Source organism: Cyprinus carpio, unplaced genomic scaffold (assembly GCF_018340385.1).
Source record: "Cyprinus carpio isolate SPL01 unplaced genomic scaffold, ASM1834038v1 S000006747, whole genome shotgun sequence".
Taxonomy (NCBI): Eukaryota; Metazoa; Chordata; class Actinopteri; order Cypriniformes; family Cyprinidae; genus Cyprinus; species Cyprinus carpio.
The window spans coordinates 513582-538448 of NW_024879346.1; the positions used below are offsets into that span (position 1 = coordinate 513582).

The window sequence follows — 24867 nt, forward strand, 5'->3', positions numbered from 1 at the left end:
TTTTTTTTTTTTTTTTTTTTTTAGATATTTTGGTATGTAAGCTTCTATTCTAGACACTGTATAAAATGAATGTATTTAAACTGAAGAAATGTACAACATTCTGTGCATTGTATGTTAATACAAATATTTGCAAATGCCCTTGTAAAGGTTAATTGTCCCTTTGCAAAAAACCTGCCCGCTTAGTTACTGTTGCTATGTCCAACAAGTCATTACACTCACACCACACACATCATAATCTCTTGCAGTAAAAAAATACATTGCAATGAGGAAACTGAAGACTGACAAGACAGTAAAAAAGATAGAAAAAGTCAAATAATAAATACCATTTTGTGTCTCTTTCATATGTCATGACAGATCGCTGTAGTGCCTTAGTTCAGGCGGCACATGAATCAATCATCTCTTCATATTAACTACTAATTATAGCAAGGAATAAATATGAATGAATATTGGAAGGTATGTTGTTTCAACCATGGAAAAGAATACACAGTTCAAGTCCACCAGTGTTAATCTACTGCACTCCTACCTGGTTTGTTTGTCGAATAAAATGCCGGATTTGATGTTATGATTGGTCAGATCGGCAGTCAATCAGAAGTTATTCAATCATGTGATCAAAGTCACCAAGTTTTTTTGTTGCGCATCAAGGAATTTGATCAGTTAATAAAAATTTTTTTTTTTTTTTTTTTTTTTTTTTTTAAAGATGTCCCAGATTTTACATACAAATACTTAGGGTCATTTTGAACAAGCAACTAAATTTGTGAGTTTATTTTCTCATTAAAGGGTTACTCCACCGCAAAATGAAAATTTCATCATTAATCCCTTACCCCCATGTCGTTCCAAACCCGTAAAAGGCTTTGTTCAATCTTTCCCGGAACACAATTTAAGATATTTTGGATGAAAACCGGGAGGCTTGAGACTGTCCCTTAGACTGCCAAATAATAACGTGTCAAGTCCAGGAAAGTATGTAAACAGTCGTCAGAATAGTCCATCTGCCATCGTGGATTCACCTGTATTGTTGAAGCGACGAGAAAAGACTTTTTTGTAACAAAGAAAATTTGGAGAGACACAGATCGGAGAGGAATTGATGAAGAAAGTTAGTATTTTTTTTGTTTTCCTTGTGTACAAAAAGTATTCTTCGTCGCTTCAAACGTTACGGTTGAATCTGAGGCAGATGGATTATTCTGACGATCTTTTTATACTTTCCTGGACCTTGACACTGTTTATTATTTGAGCAGTCTATGGGACATTCACAAACCTTCTGTTTTCATCCAAAATATCTTAAATTGTGTTCCGAAGACGAACGAACCTTTTAGGGGTTTGAACGCCTTGGGGGTAGTATTATGACAAAATTTTTCATTTTGTGGTGGGTACCCCTTTAATATGAGCCCCCACCAAGCACATACTCTATACGGATGTGGGTGCACTTGTTCTTTCAGTTTTCCTCACAGTGCGTGACCGAGCCGAGAGCAGCTCTGATGTCACTGTGCTTTCCTGACGTTTTGCTTTTTTTTGTCCAGGTGCGTTTTTTCCCTTCTTTGTCGCGTTTTTTTTTTTTGCTGCTGGCTTCCACACTCTGAAAACATGACGGCCCATTCTCCAAGCACAGTGCGCCTGATCATCTTTCTACGCTCTCTTTTGTTTTTCCAGCCTCTGATACAGGCGCTCGTTAAATTTGCCTCAGCCTGCCCGCCGCTATCCACATCCACAGCACGCTTCCTTCCCCTGTCTGCAGTGTAGCTGAATCAAAATTTGTTCCTTTTCCTTTCCCCTTCTTCTTTCTTGTTCTCCTCCTCTTGTCCTCGTCTGTCAGTCGATGTCTTGGCTCTTTTCCCTCTTGCTATCAAATTTTAATTTTGCTTTCTTCTTCATCTCTCCAGGGATCTTAATGCTCCCCCGTGCCCTATAGATTTGTGCGGCTTGGAGGGGAAAAACTTACCATCAGGGCTTTCGTCCCACGGTAATGAGGTCCTTCATTACCTCCGTCTGGTGGGGTTGGAAGTCTTCCGTGAACAAACAGGGCAAGAGTTTTGAACGACGGTTCACAGAAAATCCCGGAAGAAGTGCAGAAGATTGCAGCGGGACTGAGCCAAGAGCGAAGATATCGTAGAACAGGATAAGGTGAAAGAAATGGAGCAAAATGTCGCAGAGTCAACGCGTAATTGAACCACCTAACCTATTGGGCAGCACTTGTGCTGGGTCATGAGAGTTAGTTATCTAAGCGTTAGTGATTGGCAGGCGAGAAGACCTGAAAGGCTCCACCAGGCCTTCTGTGGGTTTTTCCAGATGCTGTCATGTTTTTTACTTGTACAGGAGCGCCTGGGTGGGTAAACCTCTGAAGAAAAACTGATCTGGAAACCAATGGATGGTTTTTATTTTTATCCGAGCGTGTTTTTTAATTATTGATTAAAGCATTTGCTGTTGGATATGTTTTTATAGGTTTGTTGCCTGTTCAAGTGACAAGGTGAATGAAATCACATTTGGTAATCATTTTGCCGTTAATAATGTCTAAGGCATTTCATTTTTCTTCAGACTGCTTGATCTCACATGATTTACCACATTGTACATATGCCCGTTTGGTCATTGTTACCAATACTCTGAAAATAATGCGTCCATATTTCCAGTAATTGTTTGGTGGCCATTTCAGTGGTGTATATACCCACATTCGGGTTGTGCTGACTATATGTGCTACGGCAGGGTGTCACAACTGTCCGCTTCCTGGCCCTTTGTATCCTCCGAATATTCCTAAAACTGTAAACATTGAGAAAGCATGAAACCGGGATAGAACGTGTCTTTAAACAATTTTTCGATTCGCATATGTAGTTTTTTTCTTTTTGGTACTGCTGCGAGAGACTATGAAATTTGCATCCAATGAACACTTCACTTCCCCGTGAGGCAACATGAAGAAGGATTATGAATGTAGTCCACGTGAACACAATGACAGTACATAATCTACTGTAGTCATGTACTATACTGGCAGTTTTTTTTTTTTCCTAGTATGCCTAGAGAGTCTTTGATTAGCTGGTTAATGTGGGTTTAAGTATGTGTTGGAGCTGAACTCTACAGGACAGTGGGCCACTCCGGGAGAAGGACTGGACCCCACATGGTTTAGAGTTCCATTTCGATAAGTGGATCATTGGTCACAATTATAAACTGAAGCTTTTGTTTTCTGTGAATTCATCCATCAATGAGACTTAGAAACTACCAATTGTTTCCCATTTTGTTGTGGGGTGGTGGGGTGGGTGGGTTTGCCCATCTACTCAGCCGTTGGTGCCAACATGCTGACCCTTAACTCAAAAAGTAGTATACTTTCAAGTTATTTTTATTAAAGTATACTTATAGTAAGGTTCAAGTAATATTTTGACTTTTTGAAAGTAAGTATAAGTTTTTATCAAGTATACTTAATTGTCATTCTAAAAGGTATATGCTTGATCGAAGTACAGCATAAATCCCATTTCTGATAATACATAAAAGAGTAAACTAAAAGTATACTGCCTATATTTTTTAGTTTCAAATAAGTATACTAATAGCACACTTGAATAAACTTCTTTTTTCGGGGGGGGGAAGAGCTGAACTCTGCAGTAAGCAGATCTTGAGGGCCAGATTTTGACCAACCTGCTTTAACAGCCATCTTGGTTGGCCGAAAAGGTGAATGATACACTAACACGAATCACAATCTTACCCCTTTTTTTTAGAGCTTTAATTCTTCTGCTGTCTGTCTGTGGGTTGACTGCTGTTTTGTTGGTTTATCATATTTTTCTCCCTTCATAATAGTAGCTCATGGTGATTATGTTTTCCCTGCAGCCAGTCCATCTCACTTCCTGTTTATCGTCAGTGGTCTTTCTCTGAATCGGGCTGGCAGGAGCAATCTCGTCTCCTGCTTTGACTGGCAGACCACCCCTATCTCTCTTTTCTTAGGCTGTTTGGGTTTGTTCTAGAGACAGGCTGTGAGGCTACAGACCATGGAGATCTTGTTACTTATATGGTCCACTTGTGCAGAGAGCTTCTGACGTAATTTGATCCACAGTGACACAACCAGCTACAATGCAGTTGAATGCCACAGCACAACACTTGAGGGAGATCTGACATAACCCTCACCTAAACCTCACAATTATACTCAAATGCAGTTTGAGTCTGGCATGCAAGATAACCAGAAGAGCTTAGTGAGTGGATATTGCCTGACTGCTTTTAAAGCAGGATACTTAAACCTTGGCTTGTAACATCCTGTGCCAGTTGTGCTCAGGGTCCTTGAAGTAACGAAACATTTTGTGGCTGCCAAACTTCCACTTTTCTTCTTACTGTTTTCGTACTTGTTTCTCAGAAGACATTTCTGGGTAGAGAAAAAAGTTTACTGGCTTAAAATGGTTTGATCATTACCGACCTTGACATCGCTGAACTCGCTGGCTGATAGTCCTGCAGATCAACCATCGCGTAGCAGTTTGGTCCAGTTTAAGACCATCACTGGCCAGTTTGGACTATGTCCAGTTCAAAATCTTTAAAACACCAGCCCTAGACAAAGTGATTTTTAGAAGACAACAATATATCCTCCAGCTTTCAGTGTCTCTATTTCCCGAATTGAACGTCCCCAAGTTTCATGCTTAGTTTATGTGTTGCTTCTATGTTTTAAATTAAAAACAACCCCTCATATGGGGAAGAGGGTTGAAGCATCTCTCGAGCTCCCCTTGTGATGATGCTGCTGCTGAAAGATGGGACACTACCAAGGATGTCTCATGCTAAAAAGCGCTAAAGATAAACCTCTGACATGAATGTACATTTGGGGATTACGAATAATGAAAGTGTTATGCAATGACTGTTCCAGTCTTAGAAGGAGAGCACAAGCGGATGAATGAGTTTGTGTTTTCTGTGAGGATTAGACATGATTTTTCCTCCGTGGTGCGGTCAGTTCTGTTTAGCAGTTGTCTCTTGTTCACAGGAGAGTAGAGAGTGAGCAAGAAGGGTGTGCCCCATTCCCATTTTCCCTTCTCCCCTCCCCCCCAGATAGTGCATCGAGAAGCTATCGTCTACTGCTCTTATTTAAAACTCACTCACAACCTGTTTCAAAAACATCTCACATGACCCCAAATATAACATTGCAATATGATCAGTACTATTGATTATTATGGCTCTTTGTGACATCCTAGAACAGCCTAGTTGAGGATAGTGCATAGAAGTGCCAGCAATGTGATGCCGTTTTGCCCAAAACAAACACTACTCACTTCTGCTGGCAGTTAGTTTTTTATGGGAAATTTTCCCTCAATATTTAGATTTTTTTGCACTCTCAGATTCCAGATTTCAAATAGTTGTATCTCTGCCAAATATTGTCATATCCTAACAAACCATACATCAATGGAAATTTATTTATTCTTTATTTATTTTATTATAAAATTTTGAAACTAATGACTGGTTTTGTGGTCCAGGGTCCATATGGTAAAAATGACTGATTTATTTTGGGCTTGTATTTTTCCTTAGGAACCAGAGCATGTGTTTTTTGGCTGTTTAATCTGTAATATCAAGAAAGAGACTGTGCGGTGGACGTTGGAAGTTGTAAGAAAGCAGGAGCTGTGCTTTTGTGTCTCTAGAAGCCCTTACAATCGCTGCCAGGCGGCTCGCTGGTGCTAATCTTTATTTAGCACATGCCAGCAGGTGTGTTTGCCCCTAGTAACGGAGGACTAACAGGTTGGGGGGGTGTTTGGAGGGCCCGAGGAGACGAGAGCTTCACAACCCCACAAACCTTCAGTCTCCCCCCAGACAGATCACCCATTAGTCAAACTCCAGTGGTGGCATCAAAGACACATAGAGAAATGAGGAGAGTGGTTCATTTGCACAGATATCGTTGATATTTCAAGGGGCCTTGGTGAAGGGATCTTTTTCAAAAAAAGAGGAAAGTGGAGTGAGGGCTACAAAGAATTCCTCCGTTGTACACAGAGATGATAAACGAAGGAGGGGTTGCTATGGTTTTTCTCCTATTTGGAGTTCGGTTTCCATCATGTTCTGCTGATGTGTTCGTTCATGCATGTCTCACCGTGAACTACAATAGGCAAATCTCAAACTGACTTGCTCTTTGCATTGGGGTTTACAATGTCTGCATGATGAGATGGGTTTGCATGTCTGGTAACAAATTCAGTTTGTTTTCTGTGAGGATGGTTTTCATTTTAGTCATGATACCTTTTTGAATTAGCAAAGATGCATTGCATTGTTCAAAAGTGACAGTATGACAATAACAGATGTTACAAAATATTTATATTTCAAAAACAAAATGCAGTTCTTTCTGTTTCATCAAAGAATCCAAATTTTTTTTTTTTTTTACATTAATAATAATAAATGTTTCTGGAGCAGCAAATCAGCATATCAGAATGATTTCTGAAGGATCATGTGACACTGAAGACTGCACTAATGATGCTGAAAATTCAGCTTTGATCACAGGAATAAATTACATTTTACAATATATTCAAATAGAAAAGAGTTATTTTAAACAGTTATTTTATATTATTACATAAAAAAATACTAATGTCTTCTTTATGTATTTAGGTATTTATGTATTTATTTATTTGGCTTTTTTTACATTAGAAAAATATAAATTTAATTAATTAAATTTAAAGTTTTTTTTTTTTTAAATATTACATTATAATCTGAATTGAGAGATGTAATTTTTACTTCTCAAAATCTTGTAATTTCTCAGTTTTATATCTTGCAATTTAGTGTTCCCCACCACAAGATAAAAAATAAAATAGGTAATTACGATGTTTTCTCTCACAATTCAGACTTTTTTCCCCTCACAATTGAGTGTATCTATAATTCCGTTTATTTATCTCACAATTGTGAATTAACATCTTGCATAACATCTTAGAAAAATGTCTAAACTGTACAATAAAAAGTCACAATGACCTTTGCAATTTTTTTTTTTTTTACAATAAAAATGTTTCCATACATATCAGAAAGTTTGACGTTTCGATGTTTTCTCTTCAAATTCATCCAGATTTGACATTTGAAATTGAAATATTTGGCATAACTAAAGTTATAGAGGTTATTGAATGAAAAACAATTCAAAAGTCTGATCATTTGCAAATTAGGTTTTTTTTTAATGATTGTTCACCTCAAAATTAAAATTCTGTCATCAATTATTCACCCTCATGTTATTCCAGATTTGTATAACTTTAATCTGTGAACCAAAAAAGAGATCAAATTTAGCAGAATGTCCAATGTCCCCATTGTTTTCATTGTAGAAGAACATCTTAGACATTGTGATAAATATCTTCTTTAGGTATTTTGAAGCGAGATGATAGTAAGTTAATGATGACGAGAGATTTTTATTTTGTACAAAAAAAAAAGTAAAAAATTGATCAATCACTTACATGTTAATAACGGGGTTTTCCTTATAAAATTGCAAAGTCTTTCTGATTAACAAAAATATCAGTACTGATATCAATATTAGTCATGGAAAGTACTTGGTAATAGATCGAAAAGCAAATAAATGTTATCACCTTTTCTAGAACGTGGCGTTCTAGCCCCTGCCCATGTGATGGCATTATAATCTCCCTCCTTCCTGTCCTCTTCGTTCCTTTTCCTCATCAACTGGAGCATTTCATAAAATCAGGTCAATCCTTCTGGAGAGCAGGAACCTGCAGTATCATGGAATCACCTTGAGCGAGATTTCCCTGCATGATGGAGCGGGACAGCGACTCATTTATGACTGTCCCTCATCCCTCCTGAAAAGAAAGAGATGTACGTGAGATACAATATGTTCATGTCTTCCAACTGAGCTTTCAAAAAGGCTCTAAAAATGTTCAGTTTCCCCACATACACTGTGCCATAAAATATTTATAGTACCCCACAGTCTGCTACACTGCCGTTGATGCCACAGTCTTGAAATATTCACAGTGTTGCTAGATTGTTGTCTCGTCGAGAACACTGGGGGAAAAAAAGGTAGAGGAGAGAGAAGAGAGAGACGATGTGCTTACATAACACAGCAGCCGCAGTCTGAGACGAGGGCGCAGGTTTAGACACGCGTTTCCATTGCCAACATCAACAGCAGCCATTTTTTTATTGCATAAAACAACGCCAACAGCAATTGTAGGGTTAACTCTACAAAGGTGACTATAAAGGTGTTTACATGTCCATTTTCAAAAGCTGAATTATTGCTTTAGTCTAAAGTTTAGAGAAAAATGCATGTAAACTGAGCAAGTTCTGCTGGGTTAACAACATTTATCCGGTCAAAATAGTTGTCTATGCTAATTAATAGCATGCCGTAATGTCAGCAGAGTTTAATTGTGTTGAACCAGGACCATTCCTTTAAGATTTGAGATTTACATGGACGCTATTGCAGAGGCCGCTACAGTGCAAAAGACCGATTAATCCAACAGCATCGCTTTTACTAGATAAAGTTATTTTGATTTGAGTTGGTTGATTACATTTGATTGAATGTATGGACATCTGTTCCATAAATAATTGAACTTATGTCTTTGTTATGAGCAGTGATTACTTGCTGGGGGGTTGCACAGATTCTGCTCGGGCTTCTGGACAAAGGCCTAATATGAATATGTATTAAAAGAGTAGTGTGATTTGAGACACGCCGTGTTGCTCATAACGTCGTCATGGCCCAAAGGTCAGGAAGAAATCAAAATTGGGGCCGTCTTTTGAGATGTGCAGCAACACTGCAAACCCAAATTAGCTCCACCCAGCAGCATTCAAATGGAAATGCACCCACTCCTTTATCTCAGCCAGCTGGGGTTTGTTGTTGTTATTTTGTCTGCTCTTTGAAGAAGTAACCTTCAGAGGGCTGGGAAATAAGGCCAGAGCTGTATTGTCTGCTACCTATCTGCTGTTTGCTGTCCAGCAGTGTTTGTTTACTGCATTTTAAAGTGAATTCTCTATCTAGTCTGGTAGGCACTGCAGTCTGGGAGTAGACCAGGGGGGGGGCTTTAATGCTGCAGATGAAATGGTCTCTTTCTTATATTGTTCAGATGTTCTTTATTGTATTGATTATCTGTTCTTATTCAAAGTAAACCATTTAAGTCTTTGATGGGTTGCATTATGCAGTAAGGCTTTTCATCTATGTTTATCCTGAACACAGAGACATGGGGGATAAAGAATTCTCAATGCTGGGAAGCTTAAAAAAAATATATATAATATATGTATTTAGTTGAGCTCAACTACTCCATAGAAAAAAATATTTAAAGGGGACATAGGATGTTCTATTTTCCACAAGTTGGTATGATTCTTTAGGGTCTTAGGGTGAAATGTCTGTAACATACTGTGGTTAAAATTCCTCATTGGTCGTGTACAACAACACCCTTTTTACCTTGTCTAAAACAGCTCTGTTCACAGCGAGCCTTTTAAATGATAATGTGCTAACTGCTCACCCCAACCTTCTTCTGTGGAAGAGGAAAGGCGATTTGCACATAATCATAAGAAATGTTAAGTGTGGGACTGACTTCTTCTGGAGGTGCAGCTGGATCATGGACAGTGGATACTGATCCATCCAAGAGTTTGAACTTTTTAGCAAAAACCTGTGTTGAATTGTCCCTCGTTCAGAAAGCAGTCTTGGAGTAAAATGATTTGCAGGGACATAAAATGAATTTAGGTGTATATGGTGGCAACATTACTGTCAAAAACAAAAAACTAATCCACTTCATCCACAGTGGCTCTGATGTCGGGAAGAAAATGAAGACCTCTTATGTTCACTTTTTTACATCCAACTACCAAAAACACCTGCATGGCTTACGAGACGTTGTCGCTGTTCGAGCGTTGGAGGAGAAAATGCCAGACAGACAGCGTACAAAGGGCTGAGGGCAGAAATATGCTAATACAGGGCAGTCCGTCAGCATAGTCATGGGTGGGGCCCCTGAGCATTATGACATCATACTGCTCAGAAAATCAAAACTTCTTGAAAATTGAGACTGTTTAGGTTTTTTGGGGATTAAAAAAAAAGCAGTGAATTAATTTTTAATCAATGTAGTGTGAGTCCACACACTGCTAAGACACATTTATATGCAAACACCATATAAAAGTGAACTTTGCATCCAGTGTCCCCTTTAAGTTGTCTGACACCCTTCATATAAAAGTAGGCAGTTACACTACATGTATCATAAAACATATTTTGAAACCTTTTCTAAACATGAGATCACAAAAATAAGAAGCTTATGAAAATCCATAAAAATTTCTAAAGCTTTTCAAATGTATGTATCTGCCCTAATATTATATAGCACTTTTATTATCCTTGTATTTTTTATTTTATTTTTTCAAATTTTTTATTGCATGCCTAAACACCTGAAATTGCCTGAATTCACCCTTGAATTATTGCAGATTGCATGAGGTAGGGCCTCTGTAAGCCATTAAAGAAGCTGGGTCATATATATATATATATATATTACACCAAAAAAAAAAAAAAAAAAAAAAAAATTGATATAGGATATATATATATATATATATATATATATATATATTATATATAATATATATATATATATATATATAGTATTAATGTCAAAAAATCATAAGAATATCAAATACAAGAGATTTTTGCATTGTGGGACTGTACTTTTTAAAATTGTACCTCAATTCTCATCTCAATATCATTTCTCATTATTTCTAAAGAAAAAGGTCATTCTCACTATACTCAGATGTTATATATTTAAATGAATATTTTATAAAATGACAACAATGAATATTATGTTAGTTATAACATATGTCTGTATAATATAATACTATGAGTACCATTCTAAAACATATAGCTACACAGTCCTGGGTTTCTGATTGGTCCAATACATTGATTTTAGCCGTGTTAAACCCAGGATATAGTAACAGTTGCACATATCACTGTGCAAGGACATCCATAGCCATCTCATTATTTTTGCTACTTTTGATGTCAGGAGCTTTTAATTTAAACATATAAATGAACAGTTATACTGTATCATAATTACTGTGACAACAGGTGAGATAAATTCTGGAAATGTGCATATGGTCTTAATGAGGGGAAATGTGGACCAGTGCACACTGCATTGATGTGTTTCTGGTGAGAAGCATGGTGTGTTATCACATTCACCGTCACGGGTGATTGATAAATCCTCGAACCCAGTGGGCTGAACAAAACCGCATGTTCCAAACCTCAGTGCCTGCAGAGAGCCTAGAGAGCAAGGAAGACAAACACAAAAGTTGTTCCAGGGTGGAATCAGCCTACACCTACGCTTTATTGCACATTCCTGTTTGGTTTTGCTCTGACCACATCCTGGCATGATGTTTATGCAGTGCAGAAAACACATTGTCTAGTTTTACCTTTCACCCCATGAAAGCCTGAGATCACTACATATACCAGACTCCTTTCAATTCAGGTACATATATTAGATTTTTTCATTTATTTTTCTTTCTCTTTTTATCATCAGTGACAATGCCTGAAACATGCTTCAAAATTTTCATTTTGGCAAAACTACAAAATAAATTAACAACCACATTTCATAGAACACAATTTGACATTTTAGGACATTAATAAAGAAAATTAGGACAAACTGAACGAACAAACAAAAATACAAAGAAGCGGCTTCTGCTCTTTTTCATTACTTTCTTGCTTTAAAAAAAGAAAAGAAAAAGAAAACAAGTTAGCTAGCTAACAATCACAGACCACATGCAGATATAATACAACAGAATCATCTCACTCGTTTGGACGATTAACTCTGTTAGTTAGTTTCTGCAAACTACTGATCCTAAAACTATATCACAAAAATTATGCTTTAAACCGGAGGAGGCAAAACATCCAATTTCGCTGACTATTTTTTGACTGGTTATAATAATAATCCTTGGAATAGTATCTCCTCTCGCTAAATAGGAAAAAACAAGACCACTTTTTTAATAATGTCCAAACAGAGTCTGGAGAAGACCAAATGCACTTCAGTCGTGATGAGAGATACCATCTGCGACCAGACACAGAAATCTGCATACTTTTACAAGGATGAGCTGCAGTGATACGAACATGAATTACAGGTTCTCCAGTGATCAATGTGTATTTCATTTGGATGACCAGGATTAAATGATCACGGTTATACAGCAAAATGTAGTGCTTTGCCACTGGATTGCCTTTTAAAGCACTGCACATTTCACCATAATTGTACTGGATAGCCTTAATATCAATAACACACAAAAAGCTACTAGACAGAAATAAATATCAATAAAGGGGTTAAGAGTGTTGTTTTCCCCTCTATCCGCCTTCAGGGGCATCAACATTTCTGGTTTTATCATTTATACATCAGTGTCTTCATCAGTTGTTGTTGTTCAAATGCCATATTAATTAGCAGCTTCTCATGTGACATTTCAAATCGTCAGTGACAGGCACCGAGAGAGTCTTTCTACTGACAGCACAGCAGTTACACACAAGGATATGGTGACAATGTACATTAAGCTTTTGGCACATGCTGTTTCCATGTCTGGAGAAGAATATCCTCAAAATATCATATGAAACGCATTCTCCACACAAGGAAATTGGATTTTTTCCCACCTTGAAGCATCATTTTTAGGAAATAATTCACTCAGAAATGAAACCTCTGTCATAGTTTTTGCACCCAAACATGTATGACTGACATTTTTCTATAAAAACAAAAAAGGAGATATTCTGAAGACTGTAATTGCTGCTCTTTTCCATATAATTAAAGCTGATAGAGACTGATTTTGTCAAGCTCCAAAATGACAAAAAATGCACCATAAAAGTATCATAATGTTGGTCAAGTGTCACATGCACATTTATTATACACTTCTGATGATAACATCGAGTGGCCAACTCAAAATCCCGTTAAAAAAAGTGGGATCTTTTATTATCTTCCTCTTCACCGTAGGCTCTTATTTACATTTCCACATATTCATACTTCAAAATCAACAAGGACCGATCATGTCAATGACATCAAAATGCCACAGACATCAAATATCACTTGTGGAGTTTAAATGCACCCTATTTGAATCCACTCAATTAAAGTTTTTCTTAATTTTTCGTCTTTCCTTGTTGTACGTCTTCAGAAGACTGTTTTTAAGATCAACAATATTATGGAAAACAGCATCTAGTACACACCTCAGCGCTTCTATTTGTGTTTCAGCAAAGATACTACGCCAAATATGTAAGAAAATGACAGAATTTTGGTGAATTATTCCTTTAAAACGCCTAATGTGTCAATGAAGCCTTTTGGGCTATCGTGTCATTTGTATTTCACACACCATGTGGAGAGCGCCATGGGTCGGGTGGGGTCTAAAATAACACAGAGCTCTTCTACATCTCATCGCTCACAAGATGCAGTCTGAGGCTTTCCGGATTCACACTGACATTTTGAAGGAGAAGTCAATAAACATCAAGGCGTCGAGCTGCGGCTCTCTCGGAGCATCAATCAGGTAACTAAACGAGACGCCCTCATTCCTCAAGGTTTCAGAACAAAGGAGTCGCCCCCTCAGCATCTCTCTCTCTCTCTCTCCCCACCTCTGTACTTCTTCATCTGGGCTCTCGTCAACAGTGGCGGCACCAGCTACCAGAGTCCATAACCGAGCTTGCACTGTTGATTTATGCAATTCGAGAGCAACGTTTACAGTCGTTTACTTATTTCCTGGGCCATTTTTGTCCTGTTGTTCTACTCTAGTATTGATCAGCCACAGTGATGCAGAGTCAGTGCAAGGTGGAGGAATTCAGGCCCACAACCATGAGCGTATTGATTTATGAGTCAAAATAGTAGTAAGCGAAATCAGCACAATTAACGTTTGATCGTGTTTGGGGGCATCTGCATGTGAAGGGTGCCAAGTTAGGTGGTACTATCCTGTCGTTCATTGTCTTGTCGTTCAGTGCTCCATGGGGGACCAAACGCTCAACATCTCGTGTGCAAACATCACCATGTCTGTCACATGCCTCTCTCTTGCACAAACCTAAGATCCCATTGGGAGGGGACGCTGACATTCGTTAATGCCATCTGGTATCATAAATCATCCGAATTAAGAGCTTTTGGTCTTCTCCAAAAACAAATAATAGAATGACCAACAGAGGTGGTTCACATTTTTTTGGTTTAATCTTAGACCTTTGCGTAAGCAATGAAGGCTTTGTTCACACACTGCATATCAATACGTTTTGTAAGTGGTGTGTTTGTTCAGACTGTGTAGTCGATATCCGATGCATCTACGTCAGTTGACATAGTAGAGATGTAAGCGTCAGCACGATGCCAGACTTTCTCATAAAACAACCGAGAGCAGCTGTCAGTGTGGAAAGAGAGGACGGGAAAAACTGGGAATTTTGCCTGCTGCTCACTGTCTGTCATGGCATCTCGTAACAGTGCTGGATTCACAAGAGAGGCATTTTTTATGCATATACTGTGTCCACAACTGCTGACTCATGCACTTGTTCACTATCCGACCACAGTGAGAATCAAACAGTTTGAGGAAAAATTAGCTAAAAACGATTGATTCGGATGTAAAATTTTTGGATTCCAAACCACATATGGACATGAACCAAAATGCGGTTTTATTTCTGTTCAGACTTTGAGGGTTGACAATTGAATTTGAGTCGAGGATGTGTGGCACAAAAAAGAATCAGATATTCGCTGCCTGTCTGAACAAAGCCCTAGAGTATTTTTTTTTCTCCATTGGAAATCAATGACCATCTACGCAACACAGTGATGTCTACATTTTGCCACGTGAACGCAGAAATAGAGAAAGAGCACAGCTCTACATAATTACAATCATCATGTTGCATCCAACCGTGAAAAACAGCACCAGCCAATGGAGGAGGAGGAAACCAGAGAAACTGAACCTCAAATGTAGTGTAATGATCTGCTTATCTATTGAGTCATCTATTGAGTCATTTGCATGTGTAACATGGGGGCAAGTCTGATGCTGTTCAGTGCAATGCATTGTCAGTTATAAAAGGAAAGAGGGATGGATGGAGGAAAAAAACAGAGGCCACACAGACAGATAGACAAGGATATAGAGTGGAGATGGTGCACATTTAACTTTGCTTGGAGCCTCAATCGTATCCAGAGTCCACAGCTGTGTTATGTTAGCTGCAGTGATGCACACTCGTGAGTAACTTGTGATGTTGCAGCGATCGGTTTGGTTCTGCGGTCCATTGGCACCTCGATGAAGAAAGAGTGAAGGACTGAGTGAAGGTGAATGTGCCACGTTATGTGTTTTACGATATGATGCGCTAGCTTGTTTTTTTCGTAGTTAAGTTTGATGATGAAAAGAAGAAAAAACCCAACTGAAAAAAAGCCATGTCGGGATCGCCATTGAAGATGCTGAGCATCAGCCGTCGGACACGGGAGGGGACACCCAGCCGTACTTCTCGTGGGTCTTGACAAGGCTCTTGAAGGTTTGCCTCGGCTTCCTTGCGGACTAAAAGACTTCTTAGACTTGCCTGCTTTCCTGCAGATACGACCCTAAAGAAAAAACACAACATTCGGAACAATGAAGATTTACATGTGTCAAAAAACAAAACAAAAAACACAGGGAAACATTATGAATTGAATGTACTTTAAAATGAAAAATGGGGTGGAGAGATGGTAAAAATATTAACTGGTAAATGGTCAAAATAAAAAAATTATTTTAATACTTCATTAGTGCATATCAGTGTATAGCATATTGCAGAATACATAACAAATATATTATGATGAATATAAATACTAAAAAAAAATTATATGTGTAATATTATAAATATAAACACAATAAATAAAGTACCTGAACGGTCACACAGCAAAATATGAATCATTATTGTTAATATCATTAATACTTCATATCAGCAATATAACATTGCTGGAATATATAACAAATACATCATTAAATAAATAAATAAAATAAATAAATAAATAAATAAATAATAAATATATATATATATACACACACACACACAGTACTCACAGACACACACATAGCATTTCTCAAGGGAACAAATTTGCTGGACATTAATATGAATGAGATATTATTAAATATTATTATTAAATCATTTTAAATTTTTGAGGCATCAGGTAACAAGATATTAAGATCTGTGAGCACATGATTTGGCATTTCATATCACATAAAAACGCAAACAGTTTCAGTCTGACAGTTTCTTTCTGAATAGAGAACAGCAGCAAGACAGTCAACATCATAGGTTTATGAGACACAAAAAGCTACAAAGAAACAAAAATATCTGTTTGCAATCTCAAACATATTATATTTCAAAAGATAAGCAGAAAAGCATATATTTGACTTAAAACAAAGGGAAGTGTGTAATTGTTTATCCAAGAGGGACTAAAATTATACATGATTTTTATGCACTGTGACATGTCCTGCCTGGATGGATGCAACAATTTTAATTTCCAAATATACATTTAGGCCTAATGATTTACAGGTGGGTGAAATGTCAATTTCATTATATTAAAATGCATTCCATTCCATGCCAGTTTTTAATGTGCAAAAAACTATAAGTAAGCCATTATATTATTGTTTTTACCCAAGTCATTAAAAAAAGCCATCTGAGGTTTTCTACAAAGAATCAAAGAAGCATGTAATCCCGAGAATCAAGAATACGGAAATCAAAGTTGAGCGAATGTGTGTAGGTGAAAGTCTGACACCAGATTTATTTACCAGTTTCCTGAGTCTTTTTCATATAATTAGATAACTGACATGCAGCTGTAGATGTGTGAATGACGGGTTGTGGTGTGATTAATGGTCCTGGTGCTCCATTTTCAGAGGTTTTCCCCATTTTCCAAATTTCAAAGCCAACTGCTCTGAGCTTTGAAGTAACAGTAAATCAAGAGGCTGTGCTTGATAAAACCTCAGGCTGAATAGTATTTAAACAAGCTTCAAGAGCATTTTAACACCAGGTTCTGCCCATTTTGATCGCTGCTTAAGGATAATGGGAATAGAAGTGATGCAACGGTGCATCCAAGATTGCAGCATCCCACAGTGAAAACGTCCAGCTGTCATAGTATGAAGCTCGCCCACTGAAGTAACCATTTCAAAGTATAAAAAAAATGAGGTTTTTAATGCTGCCACCATGCAAAGAAATGGGCTCCCCTTTTGCTAATGTCTCAAAGATATCTGCATGTTTGGGACTCCAGGTTAAAGATTAAAAAAAACCCTGCTGCTTTTAAAAACTCTTTAAAATCAACAAAGAAACCAGTTTTACATCAGTTTTCTGAAATATTACTGACTGCAAGAATCAAATGAAAATATATTGGACAGAACTTGTGCATCTTACTATATCTATCTATCTATCTATCTATCTATCTATCTATCTATATATCTATCTATCTATCTGTATATATACACAGTATACACACTCACTCTCTCTCTCTCTCTCTCTCCTTCCAGACACACACATACACACACACACACACACACACACACACACACACACACACACACACACACACACACACATTGTATCAATTGGGAATTGATTGGAACATGAAAAGTGTGGTAAAATTAAGATCATCCGAAAAAAGTATTATGTTTTTTTGTTAAAGATTACAAAAGCATAATGTTTCGTTCCACTGCACAAAAGGTTCTTTAGATTTTAAAATGTTCTTCAAACTTTGAAATGGTTCTTTTAAGAACTCTTCACTGAAAGTTTCTTTGGGGAGCCAAACATTTTGGGAATACCCATTTTCAGAACCTCTAGTTTGAAGATGCATGACCAAATATGTCGTTTTCAAACTTCTCCTTAAGACCAGCAGAAGGATCAGGTTCTGCATGCAAAGCGCAACCACACAAATATGCCACTTCAGGCTACGTATGAGAGAAACAATCTCACAGACCCAGCATCCACTAAATGAGCAAAAAAAGGATGTGCTTCCACATGCCCCAGGACTGAGGTCAGTCTAGTACCAGTGGTGATGTAAGACAGCAGGGACAGTGAGACGGAAATAGCCAGCACTTTCCCCTCAGGCTCTATCAGTCAGGATGAGATCTAATGGGCCAGAAGTAACCGCTTGAGCTCAATCGAGAAGAGGCTGCCCTATCCCCTCAGAAAAGCCTGTGATTTTTGGATTAAAAGGAGCCACTGGAGCCTTAATTAAGCTTTATTGTGTTTACGGTCTCTCTTGGAAATCGCTTCCCTCGTGCTTGAGAGGCAACGGAGGAGAGCGGAAGGGAGGGAATCGCATCCATGTTTTCCCTGCAGCATGCTTATAGCATCAGCACCGTCTCCCTACGCTATTTTGGTTTTGGTGCGTATCGAGCACAATACAGTGCCCATGTGAAAAGTGCCTGATGGGTAATCCTGGGAATGGAGATCAGTCAATGGTCGTGCTCGGCCTCTGTGCTTTTCTGGGATTATGTAACCGACATGTGCCAGATAAGGATAAACAGTGTTGCTCTTTGCATCATCACATGAAGCGTAAGGATGTTTGATGCTGCTTACTGAATTATGTCTGAAAGGAAGTAGTCTGTAAATTCAAAAAGGCAGAACAGGAATATTGTTTTTCTGATCACTTAAAGGCAGAATAGACTCTCAAATTGGAGACAAATGGCAATTAAATATTTATTTTAAATCCATTAGCCTACTGGTCAATGCATATTCTAGTCCTAAAGCAATGAGAAATAATAGTCATATGTCTTATGTAAATTATATATATTAATTCTCCCCTTTATGATGTTATTTTGTGCTGTAAAAAAAAAACTTTAAAAAGCAAATATCTGAGCTTTGGTATGCAGGAAGATCTTCCTAAACCAAAGCTAAATTTGAACATCGAAGAGCGGAAAAAAATTGAGTATTAAATCTAAAAGTGATAAACCATGAATGCTCAAAATATGGCCCATCGTTTCCTTTTATAATACAGTGTGTTGCAATAATGCATGTTAATTTGGGATCTGTTGTGTCAGCAGCAGCTAAAATGGTAATTACCCTTGAGTGCTTTGGGTCATTTTGGGGGAAAATGGTTATCTAGTCAACGGCTGCCTCAGGCTCATCATGAATTTGGCATTTAAGAGCTCTTGACAGTTTGAGGCAAGCGTAGACGCACAGGACCTTTTCTCTCAGAGTTACAGCACAGGGTTAATGGCCAGTCTCTAGCTTCATTATGGATTCTCATCCATTTCCATGACCCACGCTGGTCTTTGCAATCATCCTTAGAATGGGACTATCTAATGACCGATGTGATCTATCTAGGGAGCCCGTCTAATCACATTACTAGTTTAAGATCCAGGCTGCAGTACGTTCTTACAAAAAAAAAATGGTTCGAATAGCACCAGATTACAATTCAGGTATAGCAGAGCCATTTTTTTTGGTGCAAAAATATCAAATAGACATCAAAAGATATGGCTATATACTGAAGAACCCTGTGTATATATATTAAAAAAAAACCCCCTTATTTTGACGTAGCATTTTAAACTGTATTCACTAAAGAACCCTTATTTTGGTTTACCCTACACTCCCTGGTTTTACAGCCTTAAGAGCCACCTTTTTTTAGTTGCTACAGTGGCAATATGATAATCTTTTATGATCTTATCTTTAGATAACCGCATATGTATTATTGCTTCAGTAAACCCAAGAGAGATCTGATTTGCTTTGCTAATAGATGACGCCAATGCTGATCAGAAGAATCTCTAAGGAAACATCAAGAATCTCCAAATAGCCACATTTAGCCAACTGAAGCACCCTATATAGGGCCAAATCGTTCTTGATAAAAAGTGTCCTTTGCTGAAGATGTAAATGGTTAAAAAAGACAGTTCTATCTCAAGTTCAAACCCGTGTGAGGTTTTCTTCCATGGAAGGCAAAAACAACCTCAGCCTGGAAAACGATGCAATGAAGGGGAATGGAGACTGTGGCACACGTGTATCTTGGAAGACATGAAGATGTAATTACACTCACACGCAATATATGTAACACACAATACCAGATGCACCCGTATTGAATGGAAGTCGCGCGTTTTCACGCGATTCACCTGTGCGCCGATGCCAAGATGGAGGATGGCGTCAAGAAACATGAGATTTGAAGAATGGCAAGAACCCATCCTCACCTGTCCTTTTGACCAGACTGGCAGCGAACTGCCTCATCACGGCCTCGACCGTGTACGCGCTCGACCAGCCGCGGGGCGTTAATAACTCCATGCAGATCGCGCCGCCGTCCAGCACGTATCCGTTCTCCAGCCGCGGCGTCAGAGACGCGCATGAACGGCGGGGAGAAGGGGAAATTGTCGGGGAAGGTGACAATTCAGCAGTATGTACTCGGTGTTGGTGTCTCCTTCATGTCCTGCCACAGCGCGGAGTCCTTGTCCACCTGGTTGCAGCTTGACATTCCAGTCGAAGAGGTTATCGTCCGCCAGCTCCACCGTGATGAAGCTGTCGCCGAGCCGCCGGATCTCCTGCAGCTCCTTCATCAGCCTCCGCGTCCGCACCTGGGTGCAGTGCTGCCGGTTCGCCGCCGGCGGGGGGCATCACGGAGCCGCTCGGCGCTTTGCCGCCTCCCGTCTGCTCCTTCTCTTTCGCGTCCTTGCTCGGTTTGTCCGGTTTGACGGCGGGCTTGGTCCTTGCCGGACACGTCGAAGCGCCTGGCTTTGATTTCGGGCGTGCTGAGGATGTTGTTGGTCTCGCGTTGCTGGTGTTGCAGTGCTTCGTGTTGCTGTTCTTCTGGTTGCCTTTAGTCCCTTTCAGTGAGCCCTGGTGGTGATGCTTCGGGTCCTCCGTGTCTCGGTCGTGCAGGCGAATGAGCCCCGATTTTTTTTTTTTTTCGCAGAAGAGTAGCCATTGAGATTGCTTCGCCGTTCTTGGAACGTGTAACGGAGCTCGGAAGATAAAACGCCCGCAGAGCAGCCCGTCCTCAATGCATCATTTCCCCTCGCGAGTGCACTGAAACACAAGAGCGCTCATTTAATACGCATCCCCACTCCTCTTTAATTCCCTGTGAGGCACAGACGCGGCTGCCGCGAGAGGCGCGATAAACGCTGGCTCGAAATGAATCTGGCGCCACGCACACAAGAGCAGCGGGAGCGGAGCACCGAGAATCGGTTGACTTCCGCTGTACCTGGACGGAATGAGTAATCAGGGGTCCGGCACGACTTATTTTTTTCTTCATACCAGTTTTCCGTCAAGTCCCGCCCTCTCGTCACTGTCTGCCGGAGCTGCTACAGCTATGTGATTGACTTCTAAAACTGTCCAATCACAGGCCGGCGCTGGCGGTGAGGAGCTCACACTAGCCAATCCAGCCCTGGAGGCGGGGCTTGTCTGAATACTGCCCCCGATAAAAATAAATAACGCGTTTGCTCGACGCATTTAATTTTTTTGGCATATTGTCCATTTATAGTTTGTTTGTTGTTCTTATATTATTATTGTTTTTTTAAACATACATGTAGGTTTCTATTTAAACCACACTCTTTTTCATATTATAGTTTCATTTCGATTTCCTGCATCAGGAAAAAAAAAAGAAAAAGAAAAAGAATCCCAGACACAGTATTTAGTGTCATTGTACAACTTAATGTATTTGTTTGTCTCTCTCTGGCTTCTTTTACATTCGCTGTAATATAATATGTAAGGATGCCCATCGACATTAATAAATACAATAAATAATGCGTCTTTGTCCTAATGTTTGGGGGAAGGGGATCGAGCGTCCCCCCCCCCCCCCCCCTCATGCATTTAGCTGGCAATGTATTAATACACCCACTTATCTCAAACCTCGTACTGAAAAGGTCGATGCATCAGCAGTTCACATGATTCGTGTTTGAACGAGTCATCACACAATGCATAGGTTGTTTTCCAACAGTGACTTTGCAGCAATTCTAAACGCTTTACAGCACAACGAAGAATTCCGTCACCAGGGTAACAATCCATTCTCGCACGCTATTGGGTGAAACGCAGCCGGAAAGCTGTTCGCTGTTATGGAAGCTTCGTTACTAGAACAGAGGTCCGTCTTTTATTAACGATTTTCTAGTTTTATCCAGATTAAATCAATCGTACCGCTTACCTTTATGTAAAAGACAGCACGCCATGGCCGAGAAGTTTGATAATCTCGAAGAACACCTCGAGAAATTCGTCGAAAACATACGACAGCTTGGGATTATTGTCAGCGATTTCCAGCCCAGCAGTCAAACAGGACTCAACCAGAAACTGTGAGTCTAATTCTGTTCATTTCAACACGACTCTAATACCTTATATTGGGTTGAAATAAATAATATCTGGAAAATCATGGCGATTTTGAGCTTTAGCCTTTCTTGGCTTGTTATCAGTAACGTTAGTGTTGTTAAAAATGTTTTGGTTATTTATTTCCTCAGGAACTTTATGATCACAGGACTGCAGGACATTGAGAAATGCCGACAGCAGCTTCATGATATCAACGTACCATTGGAAGTGTTCGAGTGAGTATTATATTACATAATAGATATGCACAATGAATATTTCTAGCTGCACAAACCTCTTGAAAAATTCATGTTAATGGATTTTGTTCATTTAAAGAATGTTTTGCATGCTCTTTATTCAATTACCCTTCTTTTACTCTCATTTCTACGCTGTTTAGATTGTCAGTACCTCACTCAAGAAATGTGATGTCACATCTGTGTAAAGACATGAATTGCCATTACTAATTATTGATGTTTTGCACAGGTATATTGATCAGGGTCGTAACCCTCAGCTTTACACAAAGGAGTGCTTAGAAAGAGCTTTGGCTAAAAATGAGCAGGTTAAAGGAAAGATTGACACATTGACTGTGAGTACTGCTCCAGTGTTTGCATTCAGAGTTCAGTTTTACCATCACTGACTAATTTGGGAATGATTTCTTATAGTGATTTCTCTAATTTGGGAATAGATTTCTACTGTGGATAGATACTTTCCTGGAATGTTTTGAATATTACAAACAAAGGATCTTCATCTAACTCTCTTTTGTGGTTTCTTCCCTCCAGAAATTTAAAAGTCTCCTCATTTCTGAGCTGGGCAAGGTTTTTCCTGAAGAGATGGCTAAATATAAGGCCATTCATGGAGATGACCCTCCTTCATGAGTTACCAGTGCCACAACACTTCAATCGCAAGATGTACATATGTTGATATTAATATAACATGTTTTTTTAAGGTTGAATTCATCAGTGAAATATGCAAATTTTTACAGCTTTTTCATCTTTGTATTTGCCTTTGTAATTCACCAGATTATGGATTAAAAGCTGGGGGATATTTTGGGACATCCTTGAAACAGTGCAAAGCTTTTTTTTTCCTCATGCATTGTAATTTTTCGCAGCATAATTTTTACTTTTTTTTTTCGTTGAATAAATGATTATTTTGTGTAATGGTAACCACCATTCTTTTTGGTTATATCAACCTCTTTGTATCTGATGTGAATGTATAATTGAGTCAGTGAGCTGTTTATACAGCCTTTTTTGGGTGTTTTTTGGTTGGATTGGTCCTAGTGGCCTCAAGTTACTTCCTGCTATGCCCTCTTTTGCCCTGCCTTGTAATCTCACACTGCTTGTCTGGTGCTGTGATGAAAATGATTCGAAAGTGTCCTCCTTTAACCACATGAAATTATTTATGATGAGTCCTGCAGCTGAACTGAGAAGCAACAGTGAGACCTTACCCTAGTTGACAATTTAAGGATGACAAACTAATGAGAACTCAGACATTCTTCATGAATGTCTCTCTGAACAGTGAAAGATAGGTCCTTAGCAATGGTAAAGCTTTATACTTGGTTAACAAAGACTGGAGGTTTAAATATTTGTCTTAATCTAGCCCTAACCCTACCAGTCTACTAATACTCTACTAACACTCTAATGAGATATGTAGGTGCAGCGTTACTTATAGTCAGCATAATGTGTTAAAGGGACCGTCAAAATAAAGTGAAACCACAAGGTTACTTTATAGTGTGTCAAGAACTTATTCATTTTACCCTGCCAATATTACTTCGGTAGATTTAGACACAAAATGGGCAGTCTGTTTTTTTCTGAAATAGATGATTGATTGATAAACAATGTGTGGAACAAGGTCACCAGAGAAGAGAATTATCTCTCTTAGTTCTCCAATACTTATTCAATTTCTGAGCTCCCCTGTTTCTTAGAGATAATCTTTTGTAAGCATCCAAACAAAAAGCCTGTAGTGGGAGGAGAGATGTAGTAGTGGTACACAAAGAGACACTTATAAAGGATGCAATTTCTTTTTTGCTTTCTCGGGTACTTTGAGGGGTGGTGTGCACGTTCTCTCATGCATGGCATCCTGCAGGCTTTGTTCAGAGCATCGATGTTTTTGTGGGTGTATAGTGAACTCATCTTGTGACTCATGAGATGATTCATGCTTTTTTCTATAGTATGACCTTCATTTCACCAGACACCTCTTCCACCTCTTCTCACCGAGGAACAGTGATGCAGACTTAATCCTGAAGAAATGAATGCGTCACTACTTATGGTGTTTTAAGCCATCCATCTATCTATCTATCTATCTATCTATCTATCTATCTATCTATCTATCTATCTATCTATCTATCTATCTATCTATCTATCTATCTATCTATCTATCTATCTATCTATCTATCTATCAAAACAAAATGTAATATGATTTACTATCATTGTGTCATTAATATATTATACATTTTTTATTTATCCAATAGAAAAACCTCTCTGAGAATAAATATCAGTTTCAACAAATTACACAGCTTGAAATTCATATGATTTAACAGCAGTAAATTGTACTATTACATTTAAAGTCATGGCCAAAAGATTTGGCAGTGACATAAATTGTGTTTTGCAAAGTTTGCTGCTTCAGTATTTGTAGATTATTGTAGAAAAACAATGATACGCATGTAAGTTTTAAAGGCTTTTATTGGCAAATATATATACATACAAAAAAAAAAAATCTCAGTGTAATGATCTTCAAGCCACTTCTTTATCACTCTTGCTTTGTGACATGGTGCTCCATCATGCTGGAAAATGCACGGATCATCACCAAATTGCTCATGGATCATTGGGAGAAGT

General features: G+C 38.6%; 1 protein-coding gene and 1 pseudogene across 1 annotated transcript; one reads left to right on the forward strand and one right to left on the reverse strand.

Moving 5' to 3' along the window:
• Positions 1 to 15246: 15246 nt before the first annotated feature.
• LOC122144654 lies at positions 15247 to 20630 on the reverse strand (annotated as a pseudogene).
• A 994-nt stretch (positions 20631 to 21624) lies between these two features.
• Positions 21625 to 24540, forward strand: LOC109111597 (mediator of RNA polymerase II transcription subunit 10). Its single transcript, XM_042755783.1, has 4 exons — positions 21625 to 22029; positions 22192 to 22275; positions 22520 to 22622; positions 22816 to 24540. Exons 1-4 carry the CDS (start codon positions 21908 to 21910, stop codon positions 22909 to 22911), a joined length of 405 nt encoding a protein of 134 aa, XP_042611717.1. The 5' UTR covers positions 21625 to 21907; the 3' UTR covers positions 22912 to 24540.
• Positions 24541 to 24867: the final 327 nt, after the last annotated feature.

What these genes read in the sequence shown, in the direction of transcription:
- LOC109111597 (XM_042755783.1), top strand. Translation starts at nt 21,908, where the DNA reads ATGGCCGAGAAGTTTGATAATCTCGAAGAACACCTCGAGAAATTCGTC. An exon ending in ACAGGACTCAACCAGAAACT is followed by an intron (nt 22,030 to 22,191) that starts GTGAGTCTAATT and finishes TTATTTCCTCAG; the next exon opens with GAACTTTATGATCACAGGAC. An exon ending in GAAAGATTGACACATTGACT is followed by an intron (nt 22,623 to 22,815) that starts GTGAGTACTGCT and finishes TCTTCCCTCCAG; the next exon opens with AAATTTAAAAGTCTCCTCAT.